The sequence below is a fragment of the Protopterus annectens genome, chromosome 8.part1 (genome assembly GCF_019279795.1).
Source record: "Protopterus annectens isolate FY-2018-M chromosome 8.part1, PAN1.0, whole genome shotgun sequence".
Taxonomy (NCBI): domain Eukaryota; kingdom Metazoa; phylum Chordata; order Ceratodontiformes; family Protopteridae; genus Protopterus; species Protopterus annectens.
Genome location: NC_056742.1, coordinates 486300023 through 486319710, shown reverse-complemented (window position 1 = coordinate 486319710; position 19688 = coordinate 486300023). Strand labels below are relative to the sequence as shown.

General features: G+C 39.0%; 1 protein-coding gene across 1 annotated transcript in view; it reads right to left on the bottom strand.

Annotated features, from left to right (window-relative positions):
* RBL2 (RB transcriptional corepressor like 2) overlaps positions 1–19688 on the bottom strand; it is a 910854-nt gene that overhangs the window by 541333 nt on the left and 349833 nt on the right. Inside the window, exon 10 of the mRNA XM_044082019.1 lies at positions 12558–12705. Coding sequence (XP_043937954.1) covers positions 12558–12705 — 148 coding nt within the window. The remainder of the gene's footprint in view (positions 1–12557; positions 12706–19688) is intronic.

Genomic DNA, 19688 nt, shown 5'->3' with positions numbered 1-19688 from the left:
TTCACCACCATCATTAATCCCCCTTTTCACATTTTCTACATGAGGTCACAATGTCATGTTAACTGTCGCCATCTCTCTCTATTCAATGCTACTCTTCTACCTTCTTCTACAGTCATGCCTTACTGTTGCAGGTCTTCCCTCACAGAATCCATAGATCTCTCTGACAGATGCTTTTGTTTCCTCTTACCTTCTTCTTTCCATCCCAAATCTTCTTCATAGGATTGTCTTCTGCTTTTCTGCACATGTCCAAACAACCGTAATCTGATCTCTTGGACAACCACTCTAACTGGCGCCACTTGGTCTTCTGTTGTTATGTCCACATTTCATCTTCTCCCCCTTACTGTGCATCCTACCACCAGTTTCAAGCACTTCATCTCCATCACCTCTAGCTTCCTCAACTGCTCTGCCTTCACTGCTCAGGTTTCTGTACTATACAATTGTACTGGCTGCACCACTGTTTTGTACACCTTATTTTTCAGCTTCGTTGGCATCCACCTGTCACACATTATCCTTGACACTCTATGTCAGTGGGCTGCAGCCCTCCTGATTACAGCTCTGGCCTCCTCATTCAGACTTTCCTTCCTTTCAACTACACCTTCCAGGTACCTGAATTTGTTAACCTGTTCCACTATTTTCCCTTCTATCTCAACTGTCAGCATCTTCTAATTTCCTCCACTCGCTGCCAGCACAACTGTCTCATCTGTAATCAGTTTCATCCCATGTGCCCTCAGTTTAGCATTCCATTCCCCTAGTACATGCTGACATTTTGCGCAAAAACTCCATGCAATGTCACATCATTTGCATAAAGCAACATCTTTGATCTGTCCCCTCTGACCTGTTTGATAATGTAGTCTGTTACCAATATGAACAGCAGTGGTCTCACAGCTGAACCCTAATGCACACCCACTCCCAATGAGAACCCCTCTGTGAGTCTGAACACTTTATACTTGTATCACTCGGTCCTTGTACATAACCTGTACTAATTCTATCAATGTTTCTAGGACTTCGAACCATCTCAGGCTTGCTCAAATCAGCTTTCTTGGGACCCTGTCATATGCTTTCCCCAAGTCTAGGAATACATAGTTAGGCTCTTTTCCTCATCTCTATTTTCTTAACTGTCTGTTTCACTGCAGACATTGGGTCGATTGTGCTGAATCCTGATCTGAATCCCAATTGCTCATGTCCCATCTTACTTTCTACTCTACTGTGTGCACTTCTTTATCAAATCATCCTGTCTAGAACTTTGATGCAGTGTGACAGGAGTTTGATTCCTCTATGCTGCCTGCAGTTAAGGATGTCTCCTTTGATCCTGAACACTTGCACTAGTATGCTTATTCTCCAGTCATCTGAGATGCACCGTTCTCTCCATATTGCTAGGAATACACTCAGGAGTCATTTCTACCCCAATTCAACCATCAACTTGATCATATCTGTTGTGAGGCTACTACTTTCTCCAACTTCATTTTCCTAAGTGCTGTTCTTATTATTGCTTATAGTAATTTGCAAAAGAAAAAAGACTCTAAGTACCCTGGTGATGAGTTATGGCTATGTGATCACTTTACCATTTATTGATGGCATGTTACATTCCCCATTCATTTATTTGACGTAACTAAAGATTACATTATTGCAGCTTTCAACCTTTGTGATCACACAGAGTTCAACGTTTGCTTTCAACTTTTAGATCAAAATCAGTTTACAATTAGAATTGGAAAAGTTGAGAAGATTGTAAGTAGTTTCTGCAATGTATTTAATCTAGATCTGTCTACATGACTGGGGCAATTTTTGAAAGCTACCACACATACTCACTGCTACTACCAACAATGGTAAAAAGTGCATATAAGCATAATGTGTTTAGTGTGCTATATGACACTGAAAAGTGGCTAGCTGGAAAAAAACTCAATTTATTGCTGATTTGTTCTTGACAATATGTCTTTTTCTTTTATTATTTTTTGTTCTATTTTCAGCTAAATTAAGTCATACTGAAGTAGGGACAAAACCTTTAAAATATATTTTTGTGGATGTATGGCTAAATATTAAAAACATAAAAGGTATGAAACACATCAAACCTGACATTATCAAAAAAAAAGGCTGCCCCCCCCGCCACTTATATAAACTAACACTCAGATCACATAACATTGGAGAAAGGGCAAACTCCCGATTCCCACAGATGGCATAAAAGCTGGTTCAATATTCCAAACATTCAACCAAAGGATGTTTGATATTCTGAATACTCGATCAAAGGGTAGGAGCCCCAGGGGCCGATTCAGAAGCGTTTCTTCTCAAGGTCTTCAAGTACTCATTCTTCAGTAACAATTTTATATTCGGAGAATGCCCTACTATGGTTTTTCAGCACAATGACATGCAGCACCATGGGGGGCTGTCCAAGTGGCCATGCTAAATGTTAATGAGGCATTCTGGGGAGAAGCATATGTTAAATAATCATACATAGGTAAAACTGAAAGACCCCTGAGAAAAAGGAATTGCGAACACTCATATGCTACGGAAACTCATAACCACAACAATGATTTGCACACGGACATGCACTGAAATGTGACAACTTTATAGGATACAAGTCTGGTATTTTAGAAGTGGTCAGATACAATGAGAGGGGAGGAGACTGGTGTAATGAATTAACAAGAAGGGAACTGATGTGGCAGTTGTCACTAAATGCCATCCAACCACCAGGTATCAATGACCACTTATCTTTGGTGCCTGTACTGAAACAAAAGGCACAAGTTATAAAGGTATTTTGTAGGTTTGAAAAACAATTTATCTAGAAAGCAAAATACATACATAAAACACACACTTCTTTATAAATATACCAGCATGTGTAATTCTTACTCCAGTAACCTGTTTCATTAAAATGTCAATTAATTTTAAATGTTAACTGACTTTGATTAAGCTATTACTTATACCATGATGCAATGCTTTTCTATTGTTTTGAAAAGTCTGTGACTAGATCAGACGAATGCGCTTACCTTAATTTCTGCATTGGATATTTATGCAACGGATGGTTTTATTTTACTGATTTTATGTACCACAACACCAATTGTTTGGTGGAATTTTAAGACTTTGCTGCATGTTTTTTCAATTAAATTGCTGAGTGAACAGTTAAGTCTGGTTTGTGCTTCTAGGTGTTTGAGTCAGTTATAGGAGTGTTTTTGTGTTACTAGTGGATTTCACACTCCTGCACGCTCACTTTTTACTCTCCCTAGAACTGACTGCATGAAGTAAAATGGCTGCTCATGTTAATGAACACAGCCAAGATCTTGTGTCTGCCCCCTCCATGGTAAATGCTGGGCAGTTTAGCAGACAGGTAGTACTGGGGCTGTCTGTGCAAGTTGTGGCTGCATATGGAATGTAAGTGCGAGTATTTGTGTCGGTCTGTGAGGTCACAATGGGGAACAGGAAAGGTGTGTGTGTGTGTGTGTGTGTGTGCGCACCTATACACACACACACACACACACAAACACACACACACACACACACACACTACACACACACACATACATATATGTATTTTTTAATTTATATACATTACTGTGTATGCATGAATGACTGCCATGGTGGTACAGCGGTAGCGTTACCTCACAGCAAGAGATTCTCCAGTTCAATTCTTGGTTTGGCTTAGGAGTGCCTTCTATGTGGAGTCTGCATGTCCTCCCCGCGGTTGGGTAGCGTTCGAAAGACATGTGTACGTAAATGGGCGTGCTTTAGTTGAAGGTTGGTCGACGAGCTGGCACTTCGGCATTTCGTAAAAATCTACTGCCAATCATTAGTGGACCGGAGTTCCGCTGTGGCGACCCCTTACCAGGAAAAAGCCGACAGACAAACAACAACTGTGTATGCATGAATGCGTGAATGAGTGTGTATGCGTGGTTCACGGGGTTGTCATACTTCCACACTCTCCTAGACTAATGAGCAAATCTTGTGACAGTGGGTCAGGGAGAGCACTAGCCACAAGGAATATTTCTAATATTGTGCCTTAACAGCTTAAACATGACATGGGCCAGGAGGAACACTAAACACCAGGGATACACTGCATATCATGTCTGAATGGCACTTAGAAAAAAACATAAGATGATATGATTGGGGGGATACTAGGCATCAGAGATGCTCTATATAACATGGCCTAAAGGCACCAAAAAAGATTCAAACCCTGTACCCTCTCACTTTGGCTATTAGTCCTCTGTGTCACAACTAGGCACTGGGAATATTGTGCCTAAAAAAAAAAAAAAGAAAGATGACGTGGGTTGTGAGGGCACTACACAGCAGGCATACTCTTTACACTGGGAATACTGTGTCTTAAAGGCACTTATTAAAAAAAAAAAAAATGAAAGGAAGTTTGTCAGCCAGGGGGACCATTAGACACCAGGGAGAACTCTCCCCATCATGCCTTAACCACACTTATGGTTGAGGGGAACACCAGACACCAGGGATAGTGCTTTCACATCATACCTTAATTCCACTTTTAAAATATGTAGGTTGGGAGACCTCTAGACAACAAGGGTAACACTTTCACATTGTGCCTTAATAGCACTTTAAAAACACGTGGGTTAGGGGGAAGACTAGGGTTGGGGGGGACACTAGACACCAGGGATTCACTACACAAAGTTCCCTAAAGGCACTAAAACAGATTCAAATCTTGTACCCTTCCATTTCATTCAAAAGAGATTCATCCTCTGAATCACCACTGGACACCAGAGAGCTGACAGTATTACCTAACCATTAAAACATTACGTAAAATACAAAGGGAAAAGGTTTTGAACCCTGCATCCTTGACACAGGCAGCAGCATTAATCTACTACCCTAACTAATCAGTTAGTGTAGCCAGGATTATTTTACATTTTAAGAATTATGAAGCTGTAATGGTTGGCATAACTGCAACAGTCTGAGTTACAAAGGACGGTGATCCTATAAACAGCAACAACAGCAGTGAGTCCCTGTGGGAGCAAGTCTCAATACAAAGCCAGGGTGAATACAAGACAACACCAGGTATAACTGTTACAGTATTACTCACTTAAAAAGTTAAAGCAGCAGCGCTACATCATGATGCACACTAATAACAAGAGGACTGAAACTAACGCGATGTATGAGGCTGGGGACAAAAAAAAATAAAGAGAGACATTGGGGATATTCTGCTACATCAAAGATGAGTAAAAGGTGTGTGATGTGTGTGTGTGTGTGTGTGTGTGTGTGTGTGTGTGTGTGTGTGTGTGTGTGTGTGTGTCTGAATGCATCTATATGTGTAGAAGAGTGAATGAGGGGCTGCATGGGCCACCAGTGTTAACTCCTGATGGAAAGTTCTGATTTGCACTTGCAGTAAATCAATACAGGTTCAGAGTCATGCAAATTAGCCAATAATGAAGTCTTTCCTCATCGCAGCCAATGTGTCTCTGAATCACAAATTGCCTCATTGTACAAATAGACCCTTTTTATTACAGCTCCAACTGCAATTAGTGTCATTCTTTCTGAATCCTTGGGTCAGTTTTGAATAATTTCATCAATATGCAAAATGCATCTACACAAAGGAGCCACTTCCTGCCCTAAATCTGTCAAGGATAGAAGCTGGCATTTATGAAAACTGAAATCTAACTTAGAATGTTTAAATACATCATCCCATGTTCACGTAAAAGATAGGAACTGTACATTCTACTTAAGGCTAAATTTTCATAACATAATAAGTGCTGTTTGAAAATAATTACATAACCAATTCAATGGATGTTGTAAAGATGACAACCTGACATGATTAAGAAGAATGGATTTCTTGAATATTTGGGAAGAAAAAAGTAAGAGAGTATAGCTGCATCCAAACAAATGACTAGAGTGCCACTGAGTGTGGCGCAGTGGTGCAGCTGTTAGCGTTGTCGCCTCACAGCAAGAGAATCTCCAGTTCGACTGTCAGCTGGGGTGCCTTCTGTGCTGTCTGCATGTCCTCCCTGCATTAGCATGGGGTTTCCTCTGGGTGCTCTGGTTTCCTCTTACATTCCAAAGGCATGCGTCTGGAGGTGGTGGTTTCTCCCCGGGCTTCCGCTGAAAATGGGCTCTGTTCCAGTCGGATTTTCCTGGTAAACAAATGTTAAATAAATAAAAAATAAAATAAATGTAGTGCAAGCTGCAATCCATCAAACATACAACCAAGAAAGTAAACAGCAGCTGTTTCTTAAGAAGGATAAGTAAAACTTGGCCTCTCAACTGGAGTTATGTGGCACACCTACAGGAAAACTATAAACCCTTTGTGACTCACTGGATAGCAAACTTGTTCACAAATAAAATCTAGGAAGTTAACATAGCTGGTTCTACCTCCTCCAAAAGATCTGTCACCAATGGTGTACCCCAGGGTTTAGTCCTTGGGCCACTCCTCTTTGGCATTTACTATTCGGAGATCACAGCTAATGCAAATAGGGTTGCCACCTTTTATCATGGCTAAAACCAGAGTAAAGCCACACCCCTCGAGTCATCAGTAACCCCGCCCATCCCAGCCCACATCCTGCCCATTTTGTCATGCTACGATGACATAGCTCGGCAAGGAACGCCCACCTTTTCTGTTCTTGCTGCCTGCTTTCGGCTGATTTACTATGCTTTTCTGTAAAAACAGCACAGTAAATCAGCCGATTTACAAACTCAGTCTGTTTCCTTTTTGAAACAGAATACCAAGGTTTGTACAGTGTTTTCCGTAGTACCGGAGAATCGGTTTGATTTCCAGATAGTCCGGAAAAAAAACAGAGGGGTGCCAACCCTAAATGCAAAGGGTTTGTGGCCCCAGGGTACAGTCCTTGGGCCACTCTTCTTTGGCAATTACTATTTGGAGACCAAAGCTAATGCAAAGGGTTTGTGGCTGACCAGGTTTGCACTAATGAAAGCTTGGTGTCATCATAAACTCCCTACAGGACACCAAGATCCTCCAAGAGGGCCTGTCCCTAACAAATTGCCAGTATCAAAACAATGGACTAAAACTAAATGCCAAGAAGTGTATAATCATATCCTTTAGGAAAAACTGAAAAAACACCACCAAAGGCAAGGGTTTACTCCTCCAAAAACTGTATTAAGACAATCAACGTTTGCGCTTCCATACACATGCAATATGTGAACTTCTTCAGACAAAATTCAAGTTACAAATCACTTTTATAAGGTGCACACTTAATGACATCACAATTCTAATTAAAACATTAAAGGTCCCAAACACAAAATGCAATAATCTAAAAAGGCTAAAAAAAAAACAAAATATATATATATATATATATATATATATATATAAATATATATATATATATATATATATATATATATATATATATATATATATATATAAATATATATATATATAAATATATATATATATATATATATATTACAATTGTATAAAAACAACAATAGTAGTACTAAAATGCTTCTGTAATCAATATTAAATTTGTATTTATCTTTGGAAAGATTTAATTTTCAATAAACATTTAATACAGCAAACATCGAGCCCAGGATATGAAAAGGCATTCAGTCTAAGCGATCAATTATAAAGTATAGAAAATGGTGACTGTTGTTCTCAAACACATGCATTATTCATATTCTGTTATTAATATTATTATTGGTTATGTAAATTTTTGCCTGAAATGCCTTTCGGTCTTACCAGTATAAAATGCTTGACACAATTGGCACATAGATCACCCTATACTCACAATTAAATTTACCCTTATTAATGAAGGAACTGGACACAGCAATAAACTTGCAGAATTATTGTCATATACTTCCAACAAACTCTTCAAATTTTCTCCTGATGTACACAATCCCCATTTTATCAGGTAACCTCAAACGGTCAAGGGATCTTCCACTAATATTTATTAATGATGCTTTTTAAATCCATTGAAAAGGTAGTAATAAATTTAAGTAAAGGAGTCTCAAAAGCAGTAGTGGTATTATTGATGAAATTCATGTCCCCGTTGGGCTGGTCTAACCTAGAAATAATAGAGGATGGTAATACAACTTGAGAAGGTGTTGGTGTAATAACTCCATTCAAAATAGGTGTAAACCAACCTGTATTCCTTTTGTGACTAACCTCAGATATGATCTCATTCACTAAAGTGTCCAGATAGTCCCTGTTGGTGTTGGTAAACATGTTCCTCAAAGTATTACATTTATCAATAAAATGTAAAAAAGAATTGGAAGAGGTGACGAAGGGCAACACCCACGAGATACCTTGCCCAGATATTTCATAAACCCACCTATTCCAATTCTTTTTTACATTTTAGCAGCTGCCATCCCTTTCATGTTAAGAGAGGTGTGATAAAAAGCCAATTAGTGAGAGCTGCTAGAATGGTTAGCCTAGACACAGAATTTACTGATGAATGTAACACTTTGAGGAACATGTTTATCAAAAGGGACTATCCGGACACTAATGAATGAGATCATATCTGAGGTTAGTCACAAAAGGAATACAGGTTGGTTTACACCTATTTTGATTGGAGTTATTACACCAACAACACCATTCCAAGTTGTATTACCATCCCCTATTATTTCTAGGTTAGACCAGCCCAATGAGGACATGAATTTCATCAATAATACCACTACTGCTTTTGAGACTCCTTTACTTAAATTTATTACTACCTTTTCAATGGATGCGTATTATTTAAAAAGCATCATTAATAAATATTAGCCGACCTTAGTGGAAGATCCCTTGACCCGTTTGAGGTTACCTGATAAAATGGGGATTGTGTACATGCGAGGAAGGAATTTGAAGAGTTTGTTGGAAGTATATGACAATGAATTTCCCTCTCTCCAATGCAGGGACATGGAAATTTGGTAGTTGTAAATTCTGCAAGTTTATTGCTGTGTCCAGTTCCTTTTTCATTAATAACAGCCAATGGAAAATTAGGGGTAAATTTAATTGTGATAGTATAGGGGTGATCTATGTGGCGAAATGCCAATTGTGTCAAGCATTTTATACTGGTAAGACCGAAAGGCATTTCAGGCAAAGAATTTACGAACACCAATATCGCATTAATAAGCAGAATATGAATAATGCCTTGGCTAGACATGTGTTTGAGAACAACAGTCACCATTTTCTATACTTTATAATTGATCAGGTGAAAAAAGGACCCCGAGGGGGACCATCGCAGGTTCTCCTAGAAGAAAGAGAACTTTACTGGCAGCTTACACTGAATGCCTTTTCATATCCTGGGCTCAATGATGTTTGCTGTATTAAATGTTTATTGAAAATTAAATCTTTCCAAAGATAAATACAAATTTAATATTGATTATAGAAGCATTTAGTACTACTGTTGTTGTTTTTATTAAATTATAATATTAACTTAAAAAAAAAAAAAAAATATATATATATATATATATATATATATATATATATATATACACACACATATATATATATATATATATATATATATACACACACACACACACACACACACACACACACACACACACACACATGTATTTTTTAGCCTTTTTAGGTTACTGCGGATTTGTGATGTCATTAAATGTGCACCTTATATAAATGATTATTTGTAACTTGAATTTTGTCTGAAGAAGTTCACATATTGCATGTGTACAAAAGCACTAATGTTGATTGTCTTAATACAGTTTTTGGTGGAGTAAACCCTTGCCTTTGGTGTTGTTTTTTCAGTTTTTCAAGTTTGTTTTGTCGTTGTATCCTTTACAAAGCTTGACTCCCCCTGGTAACTATCACACTGACAACACACACCTGAAAATTGATCCCATAGTTAGGGATCTGGTAGCCTGTGATGACAATGAACTGTTCTTTAATCACCATATAAAACACTGCTGTAAGGAGGTTCTTTTTCACTGCACAGCTTATATTTATTATTGACATTTGTTGACTGAAAAAAGTCCATTGGGTCAGTAACCCATTTTCAGCGGAGGCCCAGGGAGAAAAGCTCCACAAAGAATTAGAGAGTATACAAACTTAACAAAAATGATAATCGAATTACATATATAAAAACAATGATATGTAATCCAGTACAGTACAAGTACACATTAGTAAGGCTTGGTATCGCAATATACAAGGCAGAAATTTACATTTATAAAAAGCAAAGATATGTAACAGTACTAGTAAAAGTAAATACCTTAAGATATGTCAAGATCCAGGGATACAACCATTCCACTCCACTCTGCACTCATTATTCCAATCATGGAGTATAAACCCCCTTTCAGTATGTACCTGTCTAACACGTTATGATTGGAATAACCACAACACTTTCTCACTAAAAAAAATCAATGCAGACTATCTAAAGGCTTGTCTTTCTTCTCAGCATCACACAAGCTGCTGAAAGGTAGCCTGTGCCTCATGTATGGAGCCTCAAAAGACCTTATTCTGTCCATTCACAAGTCCAACGGTATCATAAATACCTACTCAAGGGATCTCAATCTCTTTTGCCAAGTAAATAAGATATGTTGGGGTAAGGGAATGTATCAAGGGGAATGCTGCCTCTATGGAACTGCGTTTTACTCCACATAAAGCAAAATACTTCTCTTACTCGAGTCAAATATAATCTGGATGAATGGATGGATAACTGCAAATTTACCACGGTCTTTGCACCTCTGTCCCTAATAAACACAGAAAACACATAAAAGTCCCAATATATCCTTACTCGGCCCATCTCTGGGCTATCTGTATGCAAAACAAAAGGGCTGAAAATTACCATGGCTATGTATGCCTAGACTTCTTAAGATAGATAGCCTGGTGAGGACCCATGAATCCACAAAACAACTATGGAAAAAAAAAAACAGCATGTAGTTGGTTTATTCATGTGCCAACCAGAGTTAAATCCCTGCATAAAACCAAATTTTAAAAAAGTTCTGCTGCAGTTCTCTAACTTCCTTTGATATAGTCTCTGCATTTTTGTTGATATTGCACATACTTGCACCTGATCAGCTGACTGCACTTGTTTAAGGTAATAATGCAGTTTTACTACTAGACTGAAGTTCTTCCTGCTTTCAGATTGGTGGACTAATAACTGCTGCTGTGCAATACAAAGCCACAGCTCCAGGGTGCACAGAGATAAAGTCCTGATTATGCTGCATATCACCTTAATCTGGTTAGTGGCTCAAATGCTAATGCAGCCATGTGGGAAGGATGGCAGTGAGCAGATGCCAGCTGTCATCCAACCTGGTCAGCGAGAGGCGGTTAGTCCTGCTACGGACAGTTAGCAGATGTTCGCTGCAACCAGGCATATACAGTAGTAAGCATATCTATGGAGGCCAGTACTGATTGTAGAACCCACTGGCCTCTGTGAGAACTAGCCAGACACAGCCTAATAAAACATCTCTGGTGGCTGCCTAGATGGTGTTCTGTGGATGGCACTTGCCCTGCATAAGGAATCAAATACGTTAATTTGTTGGTGGAGAACTGATGGCTGCCGAGCAGTACGGTAAAAGAAAGAATACGCCCTCATCTACAAACATAGTTTTCCTTCCTATAATCTCTCTCTATATTTGCTGTTATAATCAGCTGCCTGAGAAGCTAAGTTGTGACATGTTCCCTTCAAATAGGGCAACCAGAAAGATTACTCATCACTTCCTTACTACCACCAAGAAGTCTTTTTCTTTCTCTCAACAGACTGTATCATATTTACGAGTAATTGTTGCAAAAGAAACAGAGTATTTCTATTCTACTGTGCAAGTTCATACCCAAGTGAAGAATTTGTAACGCATTACAAATGAAGGTTGTATTTGATACAATGTATCATCATCTGGTTACCCCCATCTACTACAGAAATTAATCTGAGTAGTTAATCCTGTATCATTTCACTTGATCATTTGTCCTCAGTACCTGAATGATCAACTGACTTGTCATTAATTGTTTGCTTTGGAAACTGCAATGTTAATCACTCTGTATGTTGTCTTCCACATTTCTCCTCAGGATGATACTGAAAACGGTCAATACAGCCTGATATTCCCAAATAAATAAATAAGTTAGTCAGTCCATAAGTTAAAATGTGCCACTCATGGACAGTGTTTTCTTACAGAATCGGGTTAGAAATGTTTTCTTTTCAAGATTCATAGCTAATGACATCAATGACTCCCAATCTGTCTATATCTGACTTTACTTTATAATAAATGTTTTGGCATGCTTGTATAAAAATAAATAATTACAGCTAACAAGCACGTGACTAGGAAGTACAATACACAAATTATATAAATTCTTGGATGAAGGACACCCTAGTTAATCCCTTTAATTCAGCTATTACAGTTCCTGTAACATACCCATACACAAAAATATGCAACATTTTCACTCAGAACACACACACAACCACTGTCCCCAATTCATTACCCAATTTACTCCAAAAGATGCAAACAACCCACTATCACTGATTAGCAGACAATTTGCTTTTTATGATGCACCAACTTAGTAACTGCAATGTGAACCTCTGCTTTACTAATACATTGTTAGAAGACCTGTATTATTTGAGTTGCAAAAGAATATGAATGTTCAGAACTGTCAAAAAGGTTGTCACCAAAACCATGTCTTTTAAATTTACTGCACCCTAAGATAATCTGATAGATGCTCAGTAGTCCCACTGTTTTACCTGCAAGCTGTCTGTACTCTCCTTCCCAGGTGTGCTGCTTAGACATCTGCCTGGAATCTCATCCTCAGTGTCCTTTGTCAAGAAGATTCTCTCATCGAGTGTTCCTACGGACAGGATATACTCCTCATATGCCCTGCTAAGAGCTTTTCTGAAATACATGAAAACTTTAGTAAATCTTATTTTCTCAATAATGTATTCAAGAGGGTAATGCATTACCTGACCTCTTGATTATATTTCAGAACAAAAACTGTGTGCTATACACAATAACTCACTACTTTGACCACTCTAACAGGTACATTTTGAATATTACACTGAATTTACATTACACAGGTATAATGCCTCTGATCATGAACAGTTAAATAATTTAATGTTTCATTTTTAAATAGAGGAATAAAAAGGTAGACAACCTTTACCAGGAATTAAATCTGGCTTCCTTACTTCAGGAGGAAAAGGACATACAAACCACTGAGACAGCACAGAGGTACTGAGGTTTTAGGAATTGGACATTTAAGGCTTTCTGCATGCAAATCATCCACATTTATGAACAAGAATAGTTTGCAAGAGGCCACCGTTATGATGTACAATGATAAGTCCTAACTACAACACAGTCGACCCGGGTCTGATTAGCAGCTTTGACAACTGAGGCATTGGCAGGGGAGATGTGCATGTCCATCTATGGGAAAGGGTTCCATTGGAAAATGGTGTGGTCTACATGGAGGATTAGCTAATGTGCCAATGCATGCAGGTGGGGCTAAAGGTAGACCATAACCCCCTCAGCAAGCAGAAGCAGTGGCTGACTCTATCCCCAAGATGCCGTTAAGATCTATGCTGACCCCAGCTCATTCGTAGATGTCCAAAGGAGGAACAGGTGGACCCGAAGATGGACAGGGCACTAGGAAGGAAAGGACAGAATGTCTCACAATGGGTGGTGGTGTTTGCAAAAGGATAAATCAAAAACAGCAGTGTTAAAGAGTAATGTATTGTCTCCTTCACAAGAGAAGGAATCTTTGTTAAGCACGTTTACTACATCACTCAAGACATAGACATACATTAACAGAAAACAAATCATATTAACATTTTTTTCCACTTACATACATTATACGTTGCATATCTTTTCTTCCCTTGTAACTATCATCAGTCCAACATTACAGCAATTGCTGAATTCCCGCCTTCCCTTAAACCTCACTCCTCCATGTACTGTTCCCACAATTTATATTTCTATGTAATTTGTTCTTTCAGATTAAAACATTTTTGACCCCCACTGCCCATAATTTGAACTTAACCTAGTCAACTGGTCACCTTTGAACCCTTTAACCTGATCAACTGGTCACCTTGTTCTACCTCAACATACTACTATTCTTTCCATATTCTCATCATCATGCTAGTATACGCATGAAATCCTTTACACACTCAAACAACTTATAACAGTAAGAAAACACAACTTATAAGTTAACACTAAACAGCTTAAAATAAAGCTGATGACATACCACTTCACCCATGACTCAACTAAAAATACTAAAACTAAAAAAAATAAACATAAACTAAAATATCATACAAGATAAAAAAAAATTTTACACCAACCAAACAAAAATTTAACCCAGTTAATTAACACACTACTATTCTACTACAGAACAAAACTCCTCCCCCAACACTGAAACTCCCAGCCCACTAGGCTCCCACATACTGCAAATGCCTTCAATAACTTTTCCCACATTTAACTTCTTTACTTCTACAAACAAAGCCAAAGCCCTGCAATCTAGCCTAACCCTAACCCCTAAACCCTAACTGCACCCCACCCATCTCTCACCATACCCACACCACATCTCATTTTACCTACTTCAAAACTTAAAAACCTTCCACATCCTCAAGACAAAAAAATCCCAGCAGAATATCTCCAGCTAGAGAGCAATATTGCCTACCCAATCTCTATACTAATTAACAGAACCATAAAAAAGAAAGTACTTACCATACCAAAAAAAAAAATCTCATCACATCATCCCACTAAAGGTGGTGTTTCTTTTGAATACTCTAACTACCGCCTATTTAGCTTCTCCTATAGCAAAAAAAAAAATAATGGAGAAATGCAACAAACAGCTGCCAATCACCTCCCACACAAACACCTCCTAATGTAAACTGCCAACATGGATTTATCACCTACCATAGCACCCCACCACAGCTACTATCCTTTTTTATTGACTCTAATAATAATAAAAAAACAACAATCTTTTCATCAGCTTCTTTGTAGATCTGTCAAAGCTTTTGACATGGTGAATCACCAACTAATCCTTCCTTCATTAAATCCCTTTCTCTTGACAGCATTGTTCTAAACTGGTTTACCTTTTCTAAAGACCATTTCCTAATTCTTATTTTTTATAATATTCAATACTTCAAATGCAGTTAATTTAGAATTCCATTTCCATTTTCTAGTAATTGCTTTTTTGGCAGCCAAGAGAATTAAACTTAGTAAGACTTTACTATGTCTAGGCAATTCAGATCCTATGTCCCAGCTCAAAAAGAATAATTTCCTTAGTTACAGCCATTTGCTTAGACAATACTTCTGAAAAAGGTACTCTACAGAGAATTTTTGAAATCTGCCAACTAGTTATGCTCCCAAAACTTATGTTCCCAGTTATCTCTCTCTCTTCCCCATCACGCCTCCAACATTTACTGTGTACCTGAGGAAAAAGCCTTTGAAGTCTGCTAGGGGTATAAAATACCTAACTCTGGGCAAAACTGCAATCCAAATTGTAGCTTGCTACAGATCCCCCACCATGCCCCAGGATTCCCATTCCTCTTTTCTTGATGTACTGGAAAATATTAGGGTTCAACCAAACACCCTAACAATGGGCGACTTCAACTACCCCACCATTAACTGGGAAAACAACTCGTGTACCAACTCCTTAGCTCAACGCTTTCTACAATTCATAAACTCCAATGCCCTAGGATCAACTTATCCACACCCCCACCAGGGGCAACAATATCCTAGACCTAGTCATTACCAACATGAGTGACCGGTGTTCCACAACTGAAGTCAACTCCTCGTTGGTCCGATCCGACCATAAGCTTATCACCCTTGATATCCACATCCCGTCCCCACCCCACCCCCATTAAGGAAACCACAGTAAAACATTTCTCCAAAGCTAACTTCATGCTTCTTAAGACAGAAGTGGTGAACTTCATGACACCCATGCAGATGGACAATACAGTTACAACTACTGAATCCTACACAAATGCACTCGATACGCACTTACAGGAGTGCATGGATCATGCTATCCCAAACAGAACCAAGACACTATCCTCCAAAAAAGAAAGCCAATCTGGTGGTCCCCTGCCATAAACAAACTGTAAAACAGAAGGAAGAAACTGTTGCAAAAGAGAGTAAAATCCCATGAGTGGAGGAGCTCCCTAGTTAGCCTCAGTAAGAAGCTGAGATCCTTTATAAGATCCTCCAAAGCTAGCTATGAAAACAAAACCGCCACTAAATCCAAGGACAATCACAAAGCATTCTATAGCTATGTCATGAATCTAGATGGCAACACCCAGATCTGCCCTGAGTTACAGCACAAAGGCACGAAAATTACAGAACCAACTGATATTGCCAACATCCTGGCATATAGGTTCAGTGCTAACTTTACCCCCCTCTCACCCCCTAAAGGGCCCATATCTATAAAGGAAGAATGCAGAGTCCCTGTAATCACAACTACACAGGTAAAAGCTGCACTCTCTAAAGCAAAAAACACAGCATCCATGGGACCGGACAACATCCCAGGCTGCATTTTACACGAACTTCAGAACTAACTGGCTCCCCACTTAAGCACCATGTTCAATAATAGCCTCACATCAGGCTTTGTGCCCACTGAATGGCGCACAGCAACAGTTATTCCACTCCACAAAGAGGGTGCCACCACTGACCCCGGGAATTATCGACCTATTAGCCTAACGAGCCTGGTCTGCAAGGCCATGGAACGTATCATCATGGAACTCATAAACAAAGACATTGGTAACCTCCAAACTCTGGATCCCACCCAATTCGGGTTTGTGAAAGGCAGATCATGCCTCCTGAACTTGATCGACTTCTTTGAGGCAGTCACCAAAGCCATGGATGAGGGTAAGGTGGTTCACACAGCCTATCTTGACCTCGCCAAGGCTTTCAACACCATCCGCTATTCAGGAATTATAGCTAAACTCACTAAACTAGGCATAAATCCCTACGTCACAAGATGGGTTGCCAACTGGCTCACTGACAGAACCCATACTGTAAAAGTTGCAGAATCCAAATCTAACCTCAACGCAGTGACAAGTGGAGTACCACAGGGTTCCGTCCTGGGACCTCTCCTGTTTGGTATCTACTTCTCTGAAGTACAGGCTAACACAGAAGGCCTCTGGCTAACAAAGTTCGCAGATGACTGTAAACTAGAAGCCACAGTCAAGTCCCGAAATGATGTGGACATCCTACAGAAGGGCCTCACTGAGACAGATGCCTGGTGTCAGAACCATGGCCTCAAGCTCAAGGCCAAAAAATGCAGTGTCATCCCCTTTGGCAAAAAAATCTGTACCCATGAACTACCACATAGGCAGCAATCTACTTAACACAGAATGCGTGATAAGAGACCTTGGGACCCAGGTGGACAGTAGTCTCTCCTTTGATAGTCACATCGCCACAGTAGTCAGGGAGGCCTTCTATGTGGCACACCTCATCATAAAAGGATTCTTATCCAGGAAAAAAGAGGTCATTGTTCACCTCTACTCGTCACTCATTAGACCCGTTATAGAGTACAATGCCCCTTTTGGAATGTACCTCACAAGATATCTGCAGCAACTGGAAAGGCCACAGAAGTACCTCACAAAGGGGATTACTGGCCTCAAACAAATGCCCTACACTGACCGCCTCAAAAAACTCCAGCTTTACTCCATTGCATATCGCCTACTCTGTGGTGATCTCTGCCTAACATACAAAGCTATGTCAAACCCAGAGCTGCTGGACATGCAACACCTAAAGAAATCCCAATCCCTCCGAGCTACACGCTCTAGAGACCTAAACCTTGTCACCACAATAAACAGGACAAGCTGGAGGGATAGATTCCTGTCCCAGAGACTTCCTATACTCTGGAACAAGCTACACATCTATGTCAAGCAAAGTTCTTCATTAGCACTCTTCAAAAAATCTTGATGAGTGGATGGGAAAAAGGAAATACATCCCAGGGATCACTTCTGTGTCTCTGCTGGACAGTGGCACGTGAAAATAACTTTCTTGAGTGGCGTAAGCTATGGAACCTTGCTGACTAGGCTTACGTAGGCCCTTGGGCCGATAGCCTAGTACCCACCTATGAACCTATGCAAGCACTTCCAAGCAAAGATCCTAAACCTTCTGGACTTTGCTGCATGCTTGAGAGCCATACATATGTCCTCCCATTGTTATCTTGTAAATTGCTTTTCCAGTCTCTCTTCCCAAATTTTTCTAACCTACTCCGATTCCTTTAGTTACCATGCAATATTTTACATGTCTTTTATGTGCCCTACCAATTATCCATTTTTAACAGCAGGTTCTGTTCTAGATTCAACTAAAAACTGTACCAGAGCACTCTTTAGCGTAATATTCCCCCATCCCTTTCTCTTTGCATATACATTGATATCAATCCTCAATAGGGAAGGCAGTCTCTAACCAGCAGTCCAAACTCTTGGCCTCATCCCACTCTATTACCTTTCCCTTTCTAGCTGTTTGTTCCTAACACCTTAGTTCCTTTGCCAGTTCTCTCCAGTAGATTTCAGACTCTTCCTTATCATATACCTCTCAACCTCTTAAAGCAAGAAATCTGGACAAAGCATAAAACAATGGGGGTAGAAAGGCCCCAAAATAGGGATAGATTTTAAATATTGCTCTTATAAAGTTAGAAATTTGCTAGAACATCAGGGTTTGTGTTAGCATGCATTTTTCTGAAGGACATGAAGTCTGAAACTCAACGGTATGTTATTAGTGACTTCAATTCTCACTGACTCCGCAAATTTTATGAGGAACAAACAAAACAAAAATCTACACTTTTGAGAGGTATGCGTGACTATTTTTGTACCCTTACTCGCAGTCATCCCTGTTGGCAAAATCTTTCTCCATTGTCGTGGTGGCTTAGTTCTTATAATATTTTCAGCTACTTTTTTAATATACTATTCTTTTACGGTTGTTATTATTCTCCTTAAGGATCTGCATCCAAAATCCTAGTCTCTCTATTTCTGGAACTTACCCTCATAATCTTCCCTCTCCACTTTGAATTATAGCCTTTTGCTTGTGTTATGTATATTAGCCTTAACTATATAATTCTAATACAGCCCTTCAAATCAGGTAATCTTAAGCCATCTTGCTCTATTGGAAGAATAAAAGTATCCCATTAACTCTTGCCTCCTTCCCCTCCCAGATGAATTCCTTCAACTCTTTATTAATTATGGTCCACAACCTCTCCTCTGGCTGATAAAAATATGCCAAGTATATAAAACTAAAAAGGACTAAAACATCTTCACTGCCTGTATGTTTACATCCATATCCATAAACTAGAGTTTCAAGTTTCTTAGTTTTTGTATAATCTTTTGTTTAATCTTTTCTCATATGTCCTTAGCTGCCATAACAGAAGTCTTTTTAACTGTACTCCTAAGTACATAATTTATCATGTCTCTATAAATATAAGCATTGCTGAACCAATTAATGTGTGAATACATTATTTACCTATCTTGTTTCATCTTTATTTTTGTATCCCAAAAAGACCTGAAAATGTCTCAAAATGTTCCACAACTCTGTGATGTCCTTTTCTAGACTTATAAAGTACAAAATAATATCACCTGCAAATAAAAACATTTTTCTGAATTACCACACCAATTTTAAATTTGCATTCCTATGTCCCTTATTTTCTTTCTTATTTCTTCTAAATGTAAAGCAAACAACAAAAGGGGAAGTGGACATGCCTGTCTGATTCCTTTGTTCAAACAGAGGAACCCATTCATTTTAATCATTCCTGCTGATCCTTCATATGTCCTCCTAATTAACCTTATTGCTGTATCAGGGAATGCAAATACTTAGATTGCCCTGCTCATAAAATACCAGTTTACTCTGTTGAATGCTTTCTCTGCATCGAGATCCATTAACAA